Below are 23,815 nucleotides of genomic sequence, written 5' to 3' on the forward strand. Positions count from 1 at the left end.
TGATACTGTTATTACAACAATTGAAAAGAATTCCATACAAGAACTCCAGAGACATGGGCACTACTCCCAGATTTGCCACTGAACTTGGCAAGGGCTAACTTCTCCTGGCCTCAGTTTTTCACCAAATTATGAGATGGAGTCACATGATATTAGACTCTCAAAAACAAAAAAATTCCCATTTTGCCACTACCCTGTTTCCCCAAAAATAAGACCTAACTGGAAAAGAAGCCCTAGCATGATTTTTCAGGATGACATCCCCTGAACGTAAGCCCTAATGCGTCTTTTGAAGCAAAAATTAATATAAGACCTGGTCTTATTTTGGGGGAAACACGGTATATACCCCCAAAATCGAAAACAAACATCCACCCAAAAACCTGTAAACAAATGTTGATAGCTGCACTATTTACAATAGCCAAACAGTGGAAACAAACCTAATTATCCAGCTGATAAATGTGGAACACCAGCAAATGGACTTAAAACTGACAATATGCTCCAACATGGATGATCCTTGAAAACATGCTGAGTAAAAGAAGGCAGACACAAAAGGCCACATATGGTATGATTCCGTTTACATAAAACGTCCAAATCCATGGAAGTGAAAAGTACATTAGTGGTTGTCAGGAACTGGGCTGGAGGGAAAGGAAAATGAGGAGCAAATGCTGATGGATTGAGATGTTTCTTTTTAGGGTGATGAAAACATTCTGGAATTAGACGGTGATGGTTGAACAACTATGTGAATCTGCTGGAACTGAATTTTACATTTTAAAAGGGTGAGTTTTAGTTAAGTGTATCTGAATGTTTTTAAGAAACAGAAAATGGGGGCAGCCAGTTAGCTCAGTTGGTGAGAGCGCGGTACTCTTAACAAGGTTGCCGGTTTGATCCCCACATGGGCCACTGTGAGCTGTGCCCTCCACAACTAGATTGAAACAACTACTTGAGTTGGAGCTGATGGGTCCTGGAATAACACTTTAAAATAAATAAAAGCTTTCTAAAAAAAGAAACAATAAATGAGGCTAAATCAAAATAAATCAGATCATATTCAATAATTGTTATAGAAAATTTTAATAAATCTGTGAATTCTTTAAAAAAATTGGGATAAGGTTTTATATATTAAGCTGAAATCACTTGAAATGAGGGGCAAAAGTAAGACACTTTTTATGCAACGTATCCAGATACATTTCCAACTTTCTTTCCATTGCATTCTCATTCCTTTGATGGTACTTGTTTACTTACATGCTGTATTTCCTGCTGGCTGGCTCGGTAGTTTTTCTTGGTTAAATTGTCCACCAGGTAGCTGATTTGAGACAAGGCCAGCGAGAGCGAGTCAAGATTCATTGCTGGTTGGGGCGGAAGCAGGCGGCCGAGCCCGGCGCAAAATCACCATTATTCCCCTTTAGTCACCTCAGAGGCAGGTTAATGCTTTCTCTGTAATTAGCCTATATCTGGTATCTGTACAATGTCTTCAGTTCTTCTTCAGGAGTCTTACTCTGTTCTGAAACATGGCACCTGTTTTAAGAAAAAAATTCAGATTTTTAAATTAAATTTTTAACAAGGGAAAAATGGTTAAATAGCCTTCACCTCTCCTAGTACCTGCAATACCAATGAGGACCGAAAACAAAAAAAAATTTTAAATGTCTCAACCACTATTGATTGAAAAATGTCAAGTTTTAAAATTAGGGCCAGTATAAAAAGAAAATATCCCCCAAAAAAGTTGTATTTTAAAAAGACAACCTAAAATATTTGGTATTTCTATTTGTCTATTTCAAAATTATAACTTACACTATACCTTATTAGAAGGAGCAGGAAAGTACTTAACTAAAATTAGGATTTGCAGAAACAAACACTCATCTAACATTTTCAATCCTCACACTATCTACAACCTATTTACAAGATCCCATTTATTCATTTTAACCTTATGTACTGCTTCAGAATCAGACAGTTTGATCCTAAAGTTGTATCTTAGGATGTATGTTTTAAGTATTTGAATGGCTGACTTAAAGGCAAGTAAGGGCTCTAGAACCCAAATTCCTTCCTATATCGTTGAAACATTTAGAAAGAGAAACCCAAATCAGCAATATAGCTAAAATGACAGGTTGCTTATCAGTTTAATTCAAAATGGAATCTGAGGGAATACTCTTATCACCAAAACAAACAAATCCAACATAAAAGTTTTTTTCTTAAAAATTCACTAAGTACCACTGCTGAAACACAAAAATCTTTGCAAGGAACTGAGTTTACCCACAGCTTCACTTTCTTAAATCTGTTCATACTGTCATTACCATCAGAACTCACCGCGTAAAATACAGAAAATTCATGAAGATTAAAAGTCCCCTGGTAAGGGCATTTAAACCTTTATCTTTAACAATATCTTAACAATGGAGAAAGACTACATTGTTTTGTTTATACAAAGCAAAGGTTCTACACATGCAATCTTTCCACATCCTCAAAAAAAAAAAAAAAAAAAAGGAGGAGAGGCTTGGGAAGTGTGCCAAGATAGTTTCTGTTCATTCTAAAGGACTAATATGTGAAAAGTTAAATCGTGCTTATATCTATCCATTATATATAAGTAAACTTGCCTGCTATAAATTCTAAGAACAAGTTGTTTCCTTCATGTTACAGTGGTAGCTATTTTCTGTACCAGACTAGCAAAAATCCAAGTTTGAGGATCATCATACTGAGGATATATACAGAGGATTTCCCACGTTGTTAACAACAGTATTAACTGGTACAGCCTTTTCTGAAACTCAAATTGGCAATATTGTAAAAAGTGTTTACTGCACTACCCTTGAACCTATAAATTCCACTACTGACTATATCCTTCCAGATACACTGCCTCAAGAATGCAAAGAAGTATTGTTTACCATAGCAAAAAGTAAAATTGTAAAAAACTGTTTAAATAAACTATGATATATCCGAACAAGGCAGTTGTTTAAAAGAATAAAGTAAAACTGTGCAGGAAAAATGCTCATCAAGGAAAAAGTATAGAAGGTTTTGATGAACTTAAATAAGATATCTCTGAGTTCAACTTCTACAGCTTTTAAAGTTGTTTTCCCATAAATATTCATATCTTTTATTTTCCACCTTTCTTTTTTAAACAAACGTTTATAAAGAAAGGGGGAGAAAACCCACAGGAATAGTACTAGGGTGGGTTTAAGATAAGATAGATTTGAAACTTTGGTAAAATATCAAGCAACCAAGAGGAAAAATGAATGTAGCAACATATATATAAACCATTGGTTGTTTCAGGAATTTCCACATCCAAGCTCAACTAAGCAGCTTATATACAAGTTGTTTCTAGGAGAAAAAAAAAGCCCAAGAAACCACAACAATCTCCTAAGCTTAAACCAAGAACTCAAGAAAGTCACTGGCTAAGATGCTTTCAGATGTGACAGCATCATTAAAATTGTACGGCTAACAAAGTCAAAACAGAACCCCTTTATTTAAATCTAAATACTCAGTTTTAGTGCCAAATATAATTCACAGAATTTTGAATTTCTGCAAGTTATGCTCAGCTAAAACTATATTACTCAAAGCATGTTGTTTACATGAGTAGTTATTTTATAGATTACACACGTCTAATGCTTATTACACATAATTATATATAAAAAGGCAACAGATTTCATGACAGGTAGTTTGGAAGACAGAGAAAGTTTCTCCTTTCTCAGAATTTATATGAAAAATGCTGATGACAAAAAGGAACAGAATAACTTCAGCATGAAATAGATGCTATGACAACCTATTTTAATTATTATTTTACCTATGGTGCAGCACAAATTCAGCAAGACAAATGCTGAATAAATAATCTTCCAAGAAACAGTTCCTCAAATACAACTGAGATCTTCGCACTTCAACTATATCATCTCTTGATAAGAGCCCCATGGCAAGAACTACAACCATGCCACATTAACATCTAAAGACTACTAAGGGGCTGGCCTGGTGGCTCAGGTGGTTGGAGCTCCTTGGTCCTAACGCCGAAGGCTGCCCACATGGATTCCCACATGGGCCAGCGCGCTCTCAAACACAAGGTTGCCGGTTCTACTCCTGCGGGGGATGGTGGCCTGCACCCCCTGCAACTAACAATGGCAACTGGACATGGAGCTGAGCTGTGCCCTCCACAACTAAGACTGAAAGGACAACAACTTGACTTGGAAAAAATCCTGGAAGTACACACTGTTCCTCAATAAAGTCCTGTTCCCCTTCAATAAAATCTTTAAAATAAATAAATAAATAAAAATAAAGACTACTAAGGATAAAAATACTAGTGTGATACAAATTTCAACAAGCCAATCTTCATTGTCCCGACAAGTTAATGCATTAAACTAATGAGCAATCCTGAGCCCTCACCTTATTAGATTAGTGGGGTGACAACATAACTTATTAAACCAAACTAGGACACTTATGGAAGTAAAGGGAGGGCGGCCGGTTTGCTCAGTGGTTAGAGCACAGTGCTCATGACACCACGTTCGCCAGTTCAATTCCCACATGAACCAGTGAGCTGCACCCTCCAGAACTAGATTGAAAACAACTTGACATGGATCTGATAGGTCCTAGAAAAACACAGTTCCCCAATATCCCTCCCCCCAAAAAAAGTAAAGGGGATACCATTAACAATATACACCAAATGCTCGCTTCGGCAGCATATATACTAAACAATGTACACCAAGATAACAGGTGTAAACCAGGACGTGATCATCCTAGGCACCAGAAGCCTTTGACAAAACCCATCACTCTCTGTGCGGCCGGTTAGCTCAGGTTGTTAGAGCGAGGTGCTTTTAACAAGACTGCTAGTTCGATTCCCACGTGGGCCACTGTGAGCTGCGTCCTCCACAACTAGATTATAACTACTACTTGACTTGGAACTGATAGGTCCTAGAAACACTTAAATAAAAATTTAAAAGAAAAAACACCCATCATTCTCTCCAATACACACTTTTGTTACTTTATTTCTCAAATGCCAGTTCACTGGTCTCTCCTTCTCAGTCTCTTTTATTGGTCCTTCCTGTTTCGACTTCACAGTACTGGCATGCTTGGACTTCTCTATATTCACTTTCTTAGTGACCTACTTCAGTCAAAGTTCTATCTCCAGCCCAAACTTCTCTCATGGTGTCCGTATTTGTATTTCCATGTTTCCCCGAAAATAAGACCTAGCCAGATCTTTGGCTCTAATGTCTTTTGGAGCAAAAATTAATAAGACCTGGTATTATATTATATTATATTATACTATATTAGGCCGATCTTACATTATAGTAAAATGAGACTGGGTATTATATTGTATTAGCGTAGGTCTCATATTAATTTTTGCTCCAAAAGACGCATTAGAGCTGATGGTCCGGCTAGGTCTTATTTTGGGGGAAACACGGTATCTAATTTCCTACTTGACATCTCAAACACAGCATGTTCAAAAATGAGCTCCTGATCTTCCTCCTCAATGATGTTCCACCCATACAAAGCCTTCCCCATCTCAGCTGATGCCAACTCTATCCTTAAAGTTATTAGGCCAAAGTCTTGGGAGTCTTCCCACTCCCCATAATCAATCTGCCCAGAAATCCTTCCTGCTATACCTGTAAAATATACCCATTTCTCACACCACCTCTACAGCTGTAATAACCAAGGACCATCCTCTCTCATTTGGATTACTATGTTAGCTTAACCAGTCTCCTGTTCCCACCCTTACTCTCTACAGTCTATTCTCACTCAATACAACAGCCAGAGAAAAACTCTTTTCAAACATAAAAAACTCAGATAGGTCATCCTGTGCTCAAAACCCTTCACTGCCTCAGAATGGAAACCTGAGTCCTTGTAATGGCCTATGAACAAACACATCTTTATGGAACCCAGCCACCAGCAGGTACTCTTCTGGCTTCCTATTCTTCTTTCTCCCCCTGGCTCAGTTCTATGTAGCCACAATGGCCTCCTCCTCACGTCTTCTCCAGCACTCTCCCACCTTCAAGCCTCTACATCAGCTGATCTCTGTGCCTGGAATGCTCTTCTTTCCATATACCAACATGGCTAACTACCTCACTTCTTCAAGTCTTTACATAAATGTCACCTTCTCAGTGAGGATCACTCTGACCTCAAAACTGCAACCCCCACCCCAACCCTCTTTTTTCTATATCACATCACATTTCTATATCACATCAAGACCAGCAGTCTTATTAACATATACAGTCAACTAATATTTGAGGGAGTTAAGAACATCCAATGGGGAAAGCATAGTTTCTTCAACAAATGCTGCTGGGATAACCACATGCAGAAAAATAAACAGGACCCCGTCTTACACCATTCACAAAATGAACCTGAAATTGATCAAAGACTTAAACATAAGACTTGATACCGTAGAACTGCTAGAAGAAAACACAGGGAAGCTCCTGGACACTGGCTGTGGCAATAACTTTTTGGATATGACATCAAAAGCACAAACAACAAAAAAAGGCATCCAAATGGTCAACGCGTACACGGAAAGGTGTTAAACATTATTAATCATCAGGGAAGTGCAAATCAAAACCAGGATGAGGTATCACCTCACACCTGTAAGAATGACCATCAACAAGAAGAGATAAGTGTTGGCCAAGTATGTGGAGAAAAGGCTGTGCACTGCTGGCGGGATAGTAAACTGGTTCAGCCACTATGGAGAACAGTGTGGAGCTTCCTCAAAAAATAAAAAGTAGAACTACCATAATAAAAATAAAAAAATAAAAAACCAGCAATGCCCTTCTGGGTATATATTCAAAGTAATGAACAGGTTATGAAAGAGATATCTGCACTCCCATGTTTATTGCAGCATTACTCACAATAGCCAAGATGTGGAAATAGCCTAAGTGTCTGTCATTGGATGCCTGGATAAAGACAGACAGACAGACAGACAGACACACACACACACACACACACACACACACACACAATTCAGCCATGAGAAAAAAGGAAATCCTGCTATTTGCAACAACATGGATGGACCTTGAAGACATTAAGCTAAATGAGATAAGTCAAAGACAAATACTATATATCCATTATATGTGGAATCTTAAAAAAAACTTAGATACTGAGAACAGATTGGTGGTTGCCTGAGGAGAGAGGATGGGGTATGTGAAATGGGTAAAGGTGGTCAAAAGGTACAAACTTCCAGTTAGAAAAGAAGTCATGCTCACTTGGGCAGCACATATACTAAAGCTGAAATGATAGAGATTAGCATGGCCCCTGTGCAAGGATGACGAAAATAAGTAAGTCAGTAAGTCAGTCAGTCAGTCAGTCAGTCAGTCAGTCAGTCATGGGGATGTAATATACAGCGTGGTGACTATAATTAGAGTAAATCGTAAAAGTTCTCATAACAAGGGAAAAAAATTCTTTGTAACTACCGTGTTTTCCCAAAAATAAGACCTAACCGGAAAATAAGCCCTAGCATGATTTTTCAGGATGACATCCCCTGAACGTAAGCTTAATGTGTCTTTTGGAGCAAAAATTAATATAAGACCTGTTAATATAAGACCTGGTCTTATTTTCAGAAAAACACAGTATGTGTGGTGATCGATGCTAACTACATTTATCATGGTGATCATTTCACATCATATACAAATATCAAATCATTATGTTGCACACCTAAAATGGATGTTATGCCGATTTATCTCAATAAATATTTTTAAAACTGAACTCAAAAGAGAGTAGAATGGTGGCTACCGGGGGTGGCGGTTAAGTATTTAAGGGTACATACTTGCAAACAGCAGATAAACAAATCCTGGATACCTAAAACACAACAGTGATTATAGACAACAAAATTGTATTATAGGGCAGCCGGATGGCTCAGATGGTGAGAGCGTGAGCTCTCAACAAGGCTGCGGTTCAATTCCCGCATGGGATGGTGGGCTGCGCCCACTGCAACTAAAATTGAAAACCGTGACTGGACTTGGAGCTGAGCTGCGCCCTGGAGAGAAACACAGTTCCCCAGTATTACCCAACAAAAATTTTAAAAATCTGTATTATAAACATTAAACTTGCTAAGAGATTAGATTTATTGTTTCTACCACTAGAAGAAATGATAATTTGTGTTAGGTGTTAGCTAGCTACAATGGCAATAATGTTGCAATATAAATGTATCAAATCAGAACAGTTGTACACCTTAAACTTACACAATGTTGTATGTCAATTATATCTCAATTTAAAAAATGTTCTAGAAACAATGGTATCTCAAAAGCAATGAGCCCCATCTAACTCCTGGATCTTGGTTTCTAAATAAATGTACTAAAAAGAACCGGTTTCTAAATACTAAAAAGAACCAAGGTTCCTTGTAGAAATGACTAATTCCAGGAGTTTGGAATAAGTACAAAGGTGAGTGTGGGTTATTCTGTGACAAAAAAGAAAGGAAACACTCAAAAATCTCAGTGGGATACGTCAGAAAGACACAAAGCCTATGAAAGAGATTCTTACTAATAATCAGTAAATTTGAGGATCAAAAAGGGACTTACATGACCAATAATTTTACAATATGACTGAAATGCAACGTCATTTAGAAATGCTTTAGGAGGGAGCAAAAGTAGAAATAATCTGCTTATTTTATTATTGCCAATTTTAAAAATCATATACTCTTAATTTATCACAAACATTTTTAAATGCATGCTGGAGATCAAGTTTATTATTTGCAGCCACAAATTTCTTTCTACACATTCTCATGTGTAGATGGAAAAATAAATCCAGCTAAACATTCTGACTTAAAGAAGACAGGACCTGTTATTTACTCTGCAATTTCAGTAAAATACTATGGTAAAAGTCCTTTCAAATCACAGCACAAAAAAAATGACTATGGGCTGGCCCGGTGGCTCAGGCAGTTAGAGCTCCATGCTCCTAACTCCGAAGGCTGCCCGTTCGATTTCCACATGGGCCAGTGGGCTCTCAGCCACGAGGTTGCCAGTTCAATTCCTCGACTCCCACAAGGGATGGTGGGCAGCGCCCCCTGCAAGTGGACCTGGAGCTGAGCTGCACCCTCTACAACTAAGACTGAAAGGACAGCAACTTGAAGCTGAATGGCACCCTCCACAACTAAGATTGAAAGGACAAAAACTTGACTTGGAAAAAAGTCCTGGAAGTACAGACTGTTTCCCCAATAAAGTCCTGTACCCCTTCCCCAATAAAAAATCTTAAAAAAAAAAAAATGACTATGACTACAGTAGAGTTAATCCCTGAATCCACGATTACACTTAAAAGGGCAAGACGCACCTTTTACAGAAAAGTGCCAGCTAGTAAATTTAGAAAGTATGAAAGAAAATTAAAGTAACTATTTCTTAACACCCTAACCTGTATAAAAATTGATTCAGGGAAGAATCACTGGGGCTGGCCCGGTGGCTCAGACGGTTAGACCTCCATGCTCCTAACTCCGAAGGCTGCCGGTTCGATTCCCACATGGGCCAGTGGGCTCTCAACCACAAGGTTGCCAGTTCAATTCCTCAAGTCCTGCAAGGGATGGTGGGCTCTGACCCCTGCAACTAAGATTGAACACAGCACCTTGAGCTGAGCTGCCGCTGAGCTCCCAGATGGCTCAGTTGGTTGGAGTGCATCCTCTCAACCACAAGGTTGCCGGTTCAACTCCCGCAAGGGACGGTGGGCTGTGCCCCCTGCAACTAGCAACGGCAACTGGACCTAGAGCTGAGCTGCGCCCTCCACAACTAAGACTGAAAGGACCCAACAACTTGATTTGGAAAAAACAGGCCTGGAAGTACACACTGTTCCCCAATAAAGTCCTGTTCCCCTTCCCCAATAAAATCTTAAAAAAAAAAAAAAAAAAAAGAATCACTAATGCCTAAAAAACCTCAAGTGAAAGGATGCTGGGACATCTGCATTACCCAACAGATTACTTGTAATTGCAAAGGGGAAAAAAATGTCTCTTTATATAAGAGATATGGCAGTCACTACCTTGACCAAAAGATCAAATTTATTACTAATGGTGAGACTACCCAACATATGTACCTGTTGATGTGTTGCAATATGAAGTATCACTTTGGAGTATTCTTGCCAAAAATGGTAACATAAAACTAACGATACCCCCACACCTATCAATTCACAGGAAACAAGTTTAAACCAATTTATACATGAGAACCTATCAGACAAGTCCAGGTGTTGGATCATTCTGCCAGATCAGTAGCCTGGGCTTGCCAACAGGCAGGCAGGAAGAGGAGACAAAAAAGTGGGGTCTGTTCTAGATTACAAAACTAAAATGAAAAGGTATAATGTAAATCTTAATCACATCTTAATCCAAAAAAAGTTGTAAAAGATATTAAGGCAACTGGGGAAGTTTTAAAATTGACTGGATGTTATACAGGTATTTAATATTCTTAGGTTTAGGCGTAGTGTGGTCATGCAAGGTGGTCTTGATTTGTAAGAGATGCATGCTGAAGCATTTGAGACAAAATGGCTCAGTAAAAATATATAAATAGAGAAAATATGGCAAAAATGTTAATTGTTGAATCTAGGAAGAAATTATGTGGCTGTTCATTGTACTGCTCTTTTCATTTTTCTTAAAACTGGAGATGGCGGCCATGTATTACTTTTATAATTTAAAGCAGGGATCATAACCACGTGATGGAATTTCTAAAAATTGACTTTGTACTCAACTGTATTTTAACTTTTGTGGGTATATAGTAATTTTTACAAAGTTTAAGATAAGCACGAGCAATTTTTAAAATAATCCAAACTTTAAAGCCATAGGACGAGTAATTGCACACAACACAAGGCTAGATGGCCTTGAACAAGTGACTGAACCTCTATGCTTCTCCCTCCTCTCCCCCATCTGTAAAATTCGGCCTCAGCTAGATCAAAGCTTTTCCCAAAGGGTGTATCTTTAATTGGTAGAAAGTATAACAGAGACAAAGATCTTCTAAGCCCTCATGGCAGTCTCTTAGGTTGCTCCAGAGAGCAGCTCAAACCAGTCAACCCTCTGATAACATCAAGTGAATAGAAGAATCCACTACAAGCACAATGGATAAGATGCTCTATCACCTCAACATCTGCTTTAGTAACTGGCTGGAAAGTAAGCAGCTGCCAATCTTGGGGTGGGGGAGGTGGGGAGATGCTGGAGAAGTTTACATACCACATGCCAAGGAGCATAGCCAGGTCAACCAAGATGTGACTGACTGGTCCAGAGTGGTGATATGGACACTGAAACCCTTAAATCTTGCCTTGTTTTAGTAGTATCCACAATAGCAGCAATGCATTACAATGCTACAATGCATACCAATTCTCCAATTAAAGCCTCTTCGTTACTGTAAAATTACATAATTATTGTTACTGTTTGGCTGAAAATACATTCATGTATTTTTTAAAGTCCATATCATATTTTTCAATAAAAGATCATTTACTTTTAAATAGTTAAATTTAAATTTTTCAAATGGCTTTAAAAATGTTTTAAATATGGGTGGCCCAGTGGCTCAGACGGTTGGAGCGTCATGCTCTTAACGCTGAGGTCGCCGGTTCCATTCCCACATGGGCCAGCGAGCTACACCCTCTATAGCTAAGACTATGAACAACTGCTCCACCTGGAGCTGGGGGGGCTGTGAGCAGCCAGAGGATTGCGGGAGCTGGACTGCGTGACCTGCCGTGTGCAGCCTACCTACCGAAGGTTGAAGGCTGGCGACCAACTGCCTCAGCAGGGGGAGCGCAAGGCTCATAATACCAGCATGGCCAGGGAGCTGTGTCCTACACAACTAGACTGAGAACAACGGCTTGAATAGGAGTTGGAGAAGAAAAGAGGGGTATGTTTAAATGTATCACATATTTATACAAATTAGCTCTTTGATTATGACTCAGTAATTTGGAGATTTAAAACGTATGTAGCCTTTTCAAGCATAAAACCAACATAAACCTAATCACAGAAACAATTCAAGTTCATTAAACTTCAAAAATATTTTTAATTGGAAAAATTTACTATTGTCATTCATTTTATCGGGATTATATAAAATGCCCCAAATGATTCCCTTCCAGTTTACTCCAGTGTACCATATAAATTTACTCCAGTGTACTATACAAACACCATGTGCTAAAGGTGGCACTCCTGTTAATTCAAACATTAGAGCCTAACTCTATATACCATGTACACACAATAGGTGCTATGAAAAACACAAAAGTAAACACTCATTTCAAGGGGCCTACTCTGTTATCCCAAAAATAAGACCTAGCCAGACAAACAGCTCTCATGCGTCTTTTGGAGCAAAAATTAATGTAAGTAATATTACTTATAGTAAAATAAGACCGGGTCTAATATAATATAATACTGGGTCTTATATTAATTTTTGATCCAAAAGACACATGAGAGCTGACTGTCCGGCTAGGTCTTCTATAAGACCAGATCTTACATTAATTTTTGCTCCATAAGACACATCAGAGCTGATTGTCTGGCTAGGTTTTATTTTCGGGGAAACAGGGTAATAGAATACAGAATTTACTATAATACTATTTTAAACTAAGACAACTATGAATAAGAATTAAGAGAAGTAGAGAGCAGGCTATTTAAAATGCTGATTCCTAAGCACCACCCTACACCAAAAAATCAAATTCTTGGGGAAAGAGAACAGGACGTGGTATTTTGAACACACTCTGCAGGTGATTCTTATGCATTTTAATGTTTGAAAACCACTGACCTAACTAATAGCTCTGGGAAATAAATGTTTCCAAGTACACCAAACCTTGATGCAATCATTTAAAAAAGGTGTTTGAAAGAATGGAAATTCTCTACTGAGGGGGTAAAGGAAGTTACAAACCAGCATTTTGTGTATGTTATGTCCTTATATGCATAGTATCTAGAATACAAATAATAACTATTTGAAAAGTTAGAATCAAGAAGTTGAGTAGCAAATTAAACTTCCCCCCCACTGAAACAGAAAAAATTTCAAAAACAATATATTAGACCAATAAAGTTTTGCAGATTCCAAGATGCTCTACACAAAATACCCAATCATCTCACTCACTGTACAGAAAATTGTTATTATAATACAGAAGGCTTGAGACTGCTATCCTGGAAAGGCTTGTCATGTTGGTGTCAGAACTTAGATCTCTGGAGAATTCCCACTTCCAGAATTAGTAAGAGTAGCTCACTGTGCCTAAACTGTACCAAAAAAAAAATGTGGTTTATGTTTAACACCTGCTTTCACTCTGGGGACCTAAAATTTTTATGGGGTAAGTAGGCAGAAGGTTCTAATAACAACTTTAGGTACTGAGTTTCTAATGCGCTTCCCTGCTGGACATTTCTTCACACGAATGTGTTGTCACAATTCTTTGCTGGAGAAATAGTGCCCTGTGTGCTTCCACTGGAAGAGACACTAGTTTCCTCTGGACTTTTCCCCTTGCTGATTTTGCCCTGTATTCTCTTGCTGTAATAAATCATACGCCCTAAATACAACAACATGCTGTACCCTGTGAGGCCTCCTAGTGAATTACTGAATCTGGGGGTGGTAATCTTGGGGATCCCCAACACACTAAACCTGCTAGTGGCCAAGATGAAACGTCTTCTGGATGTAACTGAGACCCAATTTGTGGATTTCTTCTCTAGTGTGTGCAGAATCCATTTCAGAACTTTGGATTTTATCATACAACCCTGGAAACGATCTGGATTGGTGTAGGTATGTCTTAGGGAATGAGGGAGCGGGCACAGACTGACTAGATGCTCACTAGAAAGATTTGTTTCCTCTTTCCTGGCTAAATAGCTAAACTACATTTCTCAGCCTCTCTTGCACAGGTGTGGCCAGGAGACCAAGTTTTATCCAATGAAATGTAAGCCAAAATCATCCCAGCCACTTCCAGACCTGGTCCATAAAACCTACTCACTCATGAGCCTCGATTCTTTCACCCCTGCCAGCTAAATGGGAACTTCCAAGGCCTAGAGGGTGGCGCTGAAGGTGGAAAGAAACTAGGTTCCTGACTTACTGCACAGAGGGCAACCTAATGAACACAGTGAAAGTTATCTGAGGAGTTACCTGACTATAAATACTCTGTTAAGACACTGACGTCTTGGGGTTGTCTGTTACACTAGCCTGCTCTGCCTAATAAGAAGACATGATCAGGTGAAAATTTTTAGGAACTCCTCTTTGCAATGTGAAAAACTGAGAAAGCAGAGTAGGTCACAGGGAAATTAAGAATACCAGAGAGAAAGAGAAGTGAATGCATTCAAGAGGGAACTGCAGGGACTCTGAAACTCTGTGAAGGAAGGGAAGTGAAGGAAAGAGTCGTCAAATAAGTACTCATATTTCCAGACGAAGTACCTCGGGGTTCCACTTATTCCTAACATAAAACAACTGAGGAAGAGAAAATTTGAAGGGCAAGAAAGAGAATGAGGAATTCAATTTGGGACCTATCTGGAGTGAGACACACAGATGCAATCCACTGGGCAGTTGGATTTACAGTTTGGAGCATAGCAAGTAGATCTGGAAGATTTGGAGTACAAGTAGATCTGGAAGTCATCAACATATAAATGAGACAGCATGAGAGAACTGCAGGGCCTAGATAGTCCTAAGGAAGCTTAGCATTTAAAGGTGGGTGGAAAAAGAGGAACTCAAAAAAGGAAATGAAGAATAGCCAGAGGTAAAAGAATAGAAACCATGGGAGTCCTCTACTTAGTCGTAGTAAGTAAAACCTAGGAACAGACAGCATCCGTAGTAAGTAAAACCTAGGAACAGACAGCATCCCTAAAAGAGCCCCAAGGACAAATCTTTGGGAAATATCCATTGTGTAGGCAGCCTCTAAAATAGCCCCAATGATCCCTGCCTAATAGTTACACCCTTATGTAATTCTCTCCCAAGTGTGGGCTGTACCTTAACTGTGGCTTCAAAAGAAGGTAACAAAGTCATTTCCAAGACTAAGTTACAAAAAGGCTGAATTCTGTCATGTTTATCTCTCTCTAAACCTGTGCTGAGAGAAGCAAGCTGCCAAGTTATAAGTAACCTTAAGGAGACAGCACCTGTGGCAAGAAATTGATGTCTCCCAACCAATAGCCAGTGAGGATTTGAAGCCTGCTAACAGTTACATGAGTGAGCTTGTAAGACCTTCCCACCCTTCTGCGTGAGATGACTATAGCCTACGGATACCTCAGCTGTGCCTATGAAATAATAAAGAGCAAGAAAGTTTTAAACAGTTAAATCGGGGAGTAATTTGTTGTGCAGCAATTGATAACTAATACATGGGGGGGGCAGCCGGTTAGCTCAGCTGATTAGAGCATGGTGCTGATAACACCAAGGTTGCCATTTCGATCCCCGCATGAGCCACTGTGAGCTGCGCCCTCCTTAAAAAAAGAGAAGGATAACTAATACATCCATAATCTATAGAAACCCTGGGGGAAGAAATTTGAAAAGATAAAGTTGGCAATGAAAAAAAAAATTATATCAGAATTAGCACTAGGAGATCACTGATGGCCTTCCAGAAAGGGAAGTTAGTGGTCCCGGGGAAGCAGGTCAACATGCCTCCATAAAGGGGACAAAGGCAACAGGCAATAACACCAGGGCCTAGCTCAAGCCCCAGCCCCTGCAAAACCTCCCAAACCACTTCAGATCATCTAACGGCTGACAGGCTGATCTACCTCTCCTCCCCCTTCAGTATGTATGATGCACTATAAATTTAATCCCTGGTCACACTATTGTTTCCTATTTATTAAGCTTTCCATCAGTTCCTGGAGTTCCATATCTCTTCCTCACCACCATTCCTAACCAATCAACTTCAAGAATGCCAAAAACTTTCCAGAACCTTGGTAAGCCCAATACTAATATTCAATTCCTAGGTCCCTAAAATACAATTTGACTAGACGTAATGCAAAAAATGTAGTCAAAGTTTGGGAAATTTCTTTCACCTTAGTCACCCATACATCAGAGATGGAGACCATTTTCAATAATTTCATTTCAGGTTGGTTTGTCTTTAAATGTAATAGCACAACTACTTTATGTATCACTAAGAAAGTTTACTTGACTTTTTTTCTATGACATGATGCATCCCAATTTCAGAGATGTTAACATTTGAAAATTTGTTTTAGAATCACTGAAATATGGTATCCCTTTTCCTCATGTAGTCTTTCACATATGCCACTGTAAAATTAAATTTTAAGGGGTGGCCGGTTAGCTCAGTTGGTTAGAGCGTGGTGCTGATTACGCCAAGGTTGCCAGTTCAATCCCCGCATGGGCCACTGTTGAGCTGTGCCCTCCACAACTAGATTGAAACAACTACTTGACTTGGAGCTGATGGGTCCTGGAAAAACGCACTGTTCTCCAATATAAAAATTTTTTAAATTAAATTTTAAGTTGTGATTTACACCAATAATAATTGGAGCTAAAATAAATAAAATAACACTGACAGCAAAACTCAACCTCAAAATAGTATTTACTGGCATAAACTGGAGGGCAATACAATCTCCAAAAGCGTTTGAAATGTTAAGTGAGAGAGCCATTAGCATTGAATGAGAATTAGAGATTCAATAAACATCTTGCAAGAGGAACAACATGAACAAAAAAACAATCCTGACCAAATGCCATAGCGCCCTTTTTGAGAAAATGGCTTTTGCATCCACTTTCTATAGGGTAGGCCCCAGACGTACACCTCAAGTTTGGTTTTCCACAAAGTTAACACAAAGCTAAGCACAACTCAAATGTACCAGATGGTAAGAAATGGTATATGACATATGTGAAGTGGCTACAACTTATCAGAAAAAACAGTTCATGCATTACTATTCCATGTATTAACCCAGTCAAATATTTGTTGATTCCTTACTATGTGCCAAATATTTGAGGTTCATCAGTAAATAGACATACATACATCCATATATACATTATAGGGGAGAGAAACAGTAATCATAAGAAATTATGAATGGGCCGGCACGATGGCTCAGGCGGTTGGAGCTCCGTGCTCCTAACTCTGAAGGCTGCTGGTTCGATTCCCACATGGGCCAGGGGTCTCTCAACCACAAGGATGCTGGTTTGACTCCTCGACTCCCGCAAAGGATGGTGGGCTCTGCGCCCTGCAACTAACAATGGCAACTGGAGCTGAGATGCGCACTCCACAGGAGTTGAAAGGACAACAACTTGACTTGGAAAAAATCCTGGAAGTACACACTGTTCCCCAATAAAGTCCTCTTCCCCTTCCCCAATAAAAAATCTTAAAAAAAAAAAGAAAGAAAGAAAAAGAAATTACAAAGCAATTTCGGAGATGTTTACTATGGAAAAAGAAAAACTGCAAGGTGAAGGTGAATCAAATTGGGGCGGGAGGGGGTGCACTTTAAGTAGGGTGGTCAGAGTGAGCCTTCAAGTAGTATCTGAGCAGACTTGAAGGACCTGAGGGATGTATAGCCATACACATATCTGAGAAAAAAACGTTCCAAGTAGAGGGCTCTGTCAGTCAGTACAAATGCTTCCTCAGAGAGTGCATGGCATGGGTAAGGAAAAGCAAGCAGGCCAAGTGTAACCGAAGAAAACTTGGGGAAAGGGGAGACAGTAAAGAGAATGGGGGGGGGAACGGACGGAGAATACATGAGGTGGTATCGGGCAGAGCTAAATCCTACAGGTGATGAAAGGACTTTGGCTTATACTAACGACAAACGAAGAATCAAGGGATGATTTTGATCGGAATACCATGACTTTTAGAATACAAGAATTACTCTAGATGATGAACTAAGAATAACTCTAGGGGAGAGCAAGGGTAGAAACAGGGTAGAAAATAGCACATGAAGAGAGAATTATTCATTTAAACCCAAACACAGAAGAACTCTACAAGCTATGCACAAATATTCCAAAACTAGGTTAGTATATTAAAGTAAGTTATCAGACCAATGTTTTTGTACTTGCCAAAGTCCTTGAGGGCTTACTGACTGGAGATGACTAAAAAATACAAAATGAAATACTTACAAGTAACTTTTACATTTTACCTTCGGACAGATAACCTCAACTTCTATAATCTTTGGTATATTTGTCTGTATATAAAGGCAAGGCAAGTAATCGTTAAAAATCCATGCCATGGGTAGCCAGATGGCTCAGTTGGTTAGAGCACGAGCTCTGGACAACAGGTTGCCGGTTTGATCCCCACATGGGCCAGTGAGCTGCGCCCTCCACAACTAAACTGAAGACAACAGGCTGCCGCTGAGCTGCTGGAGGGGCAGCCGGATGGCTCAGCTGGTTAGAGCGGGATCTCTTAACAACAAGGTTGTCGGTTAGATTCCTGCATGGGATGGTGGGCTGCATCCCCTGCAACTAAGATTGAAAACGGCAACTGGACTTGGAGCTGAGCTGAGCCCTCCATAACTAGACTGAAGGACAACGACTTGACTTGGAGCAGATGGATCCTGGAAAAACAGTTCCCCAATAAAAAAAATTTAACAATTGTTGCCTCAAACTTTAAAGGAAAAAAAATTTTTTTAAAGAGTTGACATCCTTCATAATTATATCACTGTCACTTTAAACAAGCAATTTTACACAATGCAATGAACCCTTAATACTAACTTTAAAGAACATTTAATAGCCTGTGTGGATACCTTCAGAATTTTACAAGACTTGATCCAATCCATACATCAGCATAGTTCAAAACAGTGTTATCAAATAAATCTCATTTTTAAAAACTGAAGAAGGGAGCCAGAAAAGCATACTTACGCCAAAATCAGAAAGGAACCAAGTTCTTGATCTGAAATCAACTGAATATTGAGAAGCATCTTACCAGTAGCATTTGCAAAATAATAAAGTCAAGCACTATATAATATACATAAGACTACTAAAAGATAGTAACAGGGAGTATCCTTCTTGAAGCTACTTTTAAAAATACAAGTACTTCAAGAGAAAACTTATCAAATATCTGGGAGAATTCAATTCATAGTGCTGAAGAATATTTTAAAACTCCCTCCATCCTTTGCACATCTCTCAACAGAAGTGCAAGTTTATCACACTAAGGTTAAGTAATGATCACTCATTGTAACCATCTTTTTCTCAGACTAGAGTATTACATTTTCACAGTGAAGAAATGAAAAACTCAAATCTGTTTTATCTTCCAAAATACTGCTAGGAAAAAACTCTGCATTTGCTTTGGTCACAACTAAGAAAACCTTATCCAAAGAAAGCACTGGGAGTATTTCACAAAATATGTATGTCACGTCATGCTGTAAATCTTAAACTGATACAATGTTGTATGTCAATTACATCTTAAGAGTACTAAGGGGAATAAAGTCACATTCAGAGTGAAGAAAAAATATCCCTAAGTAATTCAGAGAATTGCCAACGTGTAAACAGTTTAATTCTGTAGAATTATTTATATAGTCATGATGTTCTAAAAATCTAATCCACTAAATGAAAGTGAGTTTTGAACTACAAAATCAACCTCCAGAGATTTTAATTGCATGACAAACTTTCTGTCTTTCAAAAAACAAGTGGCTGACTTACAGAGATTATTCTCTGTTTTTTGATGATCAAATTCATTGATCTTTCTTTTCCTTGTACTGAACTCAAGCAGTATGAAAGACAGAATGAACATTAAAACTAGAGTAGAAAAACCTGACCTGACCTGAAATTAAGACGTCAGTCACCTCACTATCCTGGACTTCTACTAAAGGATACCATAATTCGGGATGACTAGCTTTCAAAGTTTAACCATTTAAAGATGTCAATAAAATTCTAAGCATACAGCTCCAAGAAAACGTCTGTGCCCCCAAAGAACAAAATTCAGGGCGTACTCTTTTCAAGAATGTCATGGTCTATAAATCTACGTGAGTGTAACTAATGAAGCATTATTCTATTACAATTCAGGGCAATTGTATGTGTGTTTGGGGGCAGGGACAACTCCTTACCCACCATAAAATGAGGCAGAAAACTTACTAGGCAATATATGGTACAACTAAGTGAAACCGGCCAAGAATGTGAGAAATCAATTTTGCTTAAGAACATCAGAGAAAGTATTTATAGACAGTACACTTGAGTTTGAACTAGTGTGATGGATAATGTTTTGGTAGGTAAAACGAGGACATTCCAGATAAAAGGGGCAAAGGTGTACTTGGGAACCACTATGGTAAAAAACAGTAATATGCTGCCACAGGTAGGGAGGGGTCGACACACAGCTCCAAGCCAAGGTACTTGAAGGACTTTGGGGCAGAGGATGGCTATTTTCAAAATGATGACTAAGGTAGCAATTTAGCACTAATGTAAAGAATTAACTATAGTCCTGGGATCATTTACAACATACTAGGATATATTCATATTACTTATGTAATAAAGAAATCCAATAAATGACAGGGGAAATATACTAGAGATTAGTTAGGAAGCTACTACAAAAATGTCAAAGGGCCTGAAACAAAGGATTAACTTTTATGATGGGTCTACACAAAGTTTAAAAAGCAACACTGCATTTCAAAACTAGGAGCTATAAATCAAGGTGATAAACTTTCAAACTATGTAAAAAGGAAAATGTTGAGCTCTTATATGAATCTTAACAGTACAATGGTCTCTTTCAAAATATGCTTTTATTCCACAATCTATGTGGAATAAAAAAGCTCTCATTCAACATTTCAAAAATTTCCTTCTAACAACTGTAACAAATTAACCAAGACATTTTATCCTGGAGTTTTATGCTAAGCTTTCCAGCATTAAAAACAGAAACACAGGGCAGCCGGTTCACTCAATGGTTAGAGCGGTTCACTCAATGGTTAGAGCGCAGTGCTCACAACACCAAGGTCAAGGGTGTGATTCCCACATGGCCCAGTGGGATGCGCTCTCCCCCCCCCCCCCAACCAAAAAAAAACTAGACTGAAAAAACAGCGACTTGACTTGGAGATGATGGGTCCTGGTAAAACACAATGCTCCCCAATTGAAAAAATAAAAAATTAAAAAGAAAACGGAAGCACATTTCTTCAAGTCTACACTCCCAAAAGCTGCTTTTTCTTCAATCTCAACAGAGGATTTCAGATTAAGTCTACACCTCTAATTACTGACATCTCAAACAATGCTTTTCAATGAACAATATGTTTTATTTGCTTTACTACACCCTTACAAAGGTATATGTGAAAAGTACATTGAAATAAACTATTGTGTATACACAGGACAAAAGGATTTGAGGCCATTTTAATTTTGAAACAGGCTTCTTAAAAACTGTAAGCAAACAGAAAAGGGAACTGCAGGATTTTTCTATATACAGTATAAGGTCTTAAAATAAGAATCAGTGGGATGCCATTTTGAAACTTCCCAGCAGCAAGTTCAGTTTGGTGAGAGGGCCATTTAAGAAATGCTTGGCTAATATTTTTCAATGACTTGAAAGTTAGTTTTGTTCTTTCATAAAAGAATATACCACATTCATAAAATATAGTGTTTCAAAATGACGGGCTACAATACTTGTTAATTCAAGAAGCACAGGCATCTAACAAAAAAAATTAGTGTCTTAAAATATATGAGCATTCAATTATAATCATTGTGGACAAATTCCCTTCTGGGGCACTGAGTGCCAAAGATCTGTTACTTTGTAGAATGAAGTAAAGATTCCAGTTCATAAATTTAAGCTGGTTAAAAGGAAAGCTTTTCCTAACTAAACCAGAATCTAACCAAAAACATACTTGGAAAAAGCAACATGCAAGAATAATGACATTAGTCTTTAAGCATGTTTTGATGAGATAGCAAGCATTTCCTCTTCTGTCCCCACAGGTTTGTTTTGTTTTCAATGCTCTAACCCAAAGTCAGGAGGATATCACAGTACTTAGCCTGACAAGATCCATGTTAAAGAGACAGGATTTAAACCCTCACAGAAATTTAGTGACTAGAAATAGAGTATTTCAGTTGTTCCACCATGCCTCAAAACTTCTGACTTAAAACTTCTAAGATTACAATCTTAGGCAAGAAAGGGAAACACTTTCAGTTATTAATGGTCAAGTCTTTGTGCCTTGATTCTAAACTTAAGTTTCTACTATAGGACTTGGGATCCACACTTGTTGAAAAGGGACAAACTCTCCAAACAAGTTTTATCAAGAAGCTACCATTTCAGAGCACAACTAGAGGTCTAAAACTTTATGTATCATCAGCTCATTTTCTCCTTAGACAAGGTAACAATATGCAGTCTCCTAAAACATGATTATTTAAACTGTTACCATATATATATTATTAACAGCTAAAATACTATACTGCCAATCTTTGGAAGGGTAGAAATGTCAACCTGGGCCACAGATCACTAACATTAAAACCAAATATGTCTACAAAAACAAGTTTCTTCTTAACCTGTTTCACCTACTTCCAAATTTTTTACTTGTCCTCCCGTTTTTTCATCCATTCCTATCAGACTGTCATAGGGAAATGCTCGAAATTTTTTTTGCAAAAAATACTGAAATTATATTCTCTTAATTATTTACTCACTGTTAACATAAATCCCTCAAGGCAATCGAATTATAAATAATGGAAGGTGGAGATTAAGTATTATTACTCAGCTTTCAGGAAGAAAACTGACTTTAAGAGACCTGAGAAATGTGACAGTTCATTGAGTGACTTCAGGGGAAAAGTTTACTCCTCCAAGTTTAAACACATTTTCAAACACCGTTATCAAGCATTTTCTGTTTTTAACCCAGAAAGCTTACTCCTCGTGGTGGCAATTATCTGTGTGAGCCCGGTTAGGTGAATTCTGCGGAGGAGGTGGTACTTAAAAAGGACACTTCAGTCTGTGAAATTTCAATATTGTTTGGCCTTCGGCAACCCTACCAAGACCTGTAGTAAATCTCTCACCAGTATCGTGGCCTCCAAGGGCTCAGCTCACTAGGGGGACACTTCCCATGGGTGAGCACAACGGCCACTTTAGCACAGACACTGGACCAAGTGGGTGGGGGCCAACTTCGGAGAAAGTGTGAGCCGCGGGCGCGCGAGTGGAACAAAACCTGTGGCAGAAGTAATAAGGAAGTGCTCGCTCCCGCCCGCCCCTCCCACCCGCAGGGACCCGAAACACCCGGGGTTTGACAACGTGCTGGGGGCGGGGGGAGGGGGACTGGCAGCTCCCAAGTCGACGGGAAAGAACTGGGAGCCTGCAACTACTCCAAACACAGTCCCCTCGCCCCAGGATCTAGGCCTCGGGGGCCAATGCCCACTGCACCTATCCGAGAGCCCAGGGAGAAAGAGGCAGTTGAGGAGCTCGTGGGGTCTGAGGAGGGTGCAGCCCGCGCGAAGTGAGGCCCTGCCGTCTGTATTACCGCCACCGTCGCCCTCAGAGTCTCCAGGCCCGGGCCGAGGGCCACCAGGTCTCACCCCGCGCTCTGCCCTCTGCTTTGGGGAGCCTTCGCCCTGGCCTCTTCTCTTCGCAGCCCAAACACTCCGCCAGCCAGGGGGAGAGAGTCCGACCTCTCCCGTCTCGCCACTTCCCCGTCCCGACCGCCCCTCACTCCGCGGAGCTCCGGTAAACGCTCCCAGTGGCCCCGGGACTACTACCCCCAGTCCTTCCCCCCTCAGCACCCGCGTTCCGTAGCTGACACCGCCAGCCGGCCTTAGCCCACCTCACCTCAGGCGGCTCCGGCAGCGCTGGACACAGGAAACTCCTGGGTCCCCGACTCCGGCTCTCCTCGACCCCCTCCTTCGGTTAACTCCGCTTGTTTCTCTACAAAATGGCGCCGGAGGTCGCGCGCTCACGTCGCGGCCTTTCCCCTCCCCGTTCTCATTTCATCATTCGCTGCCCGCCCGAGGAGGGCTGGTCCTAGCACCAGCCAATGATCGTACCCCGCCCGTGGCACCCGCCCAATCACCGTTAGGTGCCCGCGGATTTAAACCAATCACACACTATCACTTGCAGAAGTCAAGGAAGAAACCAAGCTCCTGCTAGCAACTACCAATCCGGAGTCCTACTTCGAGGGCTTTGGCCAATTGCCGCTTTCCCG

The 23,815-nt window shown here is 39.7% G+C and overlaps 1 protein-coding gene and 1 non-coding gene across 7 annotated transcripts in view; one reads left to right on the forward strand and one right to left on the reverse strand.

Annotated features, from left to right (window-relative positions):
* CNOT1 (CCR4-NOT transcription complex subunit 1) overlaps positions 1–23,595 on the reverse strand; it is a 76,954-nt gene extending 53,359 nt beyond the window's left edge. For all 6 annotated transcript variants that reach the window (XM_033129471.1, XM_033129468.1, XM_033129472.1 and 3 more), the window contains exons 1-2: positions 23,443–23,595; positions 1,234–1,506 (exon numbers count right to left, since the gene is read on the reverse strand). In XM_033129471.1, the coding sequence (XP_032985362.1) occupies positions 1,234–1,335 (102 nt within the window). In that variant the 5' untranslated portion in view covers positions 1,336–1,506; positions 23,443–23,595. The remainder of the gene's footprint in view (positions 1–1,233; positions 1,507–23,442) is intronic.
* On the forward strand, positions 7,138–7,239 carry LOC117035666 (U6 spliceosomal RNA). The gene has a single exon (XR_004425236.1). It is a non-coding gene; the product is annotated as a U6 spliceosomal RNA (small nuclear RNA).
* Positions 23,596–23,815: the final 220 nt, after the last annotated feature.

Source organism: Rhinolophus ferrumequinum, chromosome 15, assembly GCF_004115265.2.
Source record: "Rhinolophus ferrumequinum isolate MPI-CBG mRhiFer1 chromosome 15, mRhiFer1_v1.p, whole genome shotgun sequence".
NCBI classification, from domain to species: domain Eukaryota; kingdom Metazoa; phylum Chordata; class Mammalia; order Chiroptera; family Rhinolophidae; genus Rhinolophus; species Rhinolophus ferrumequinum.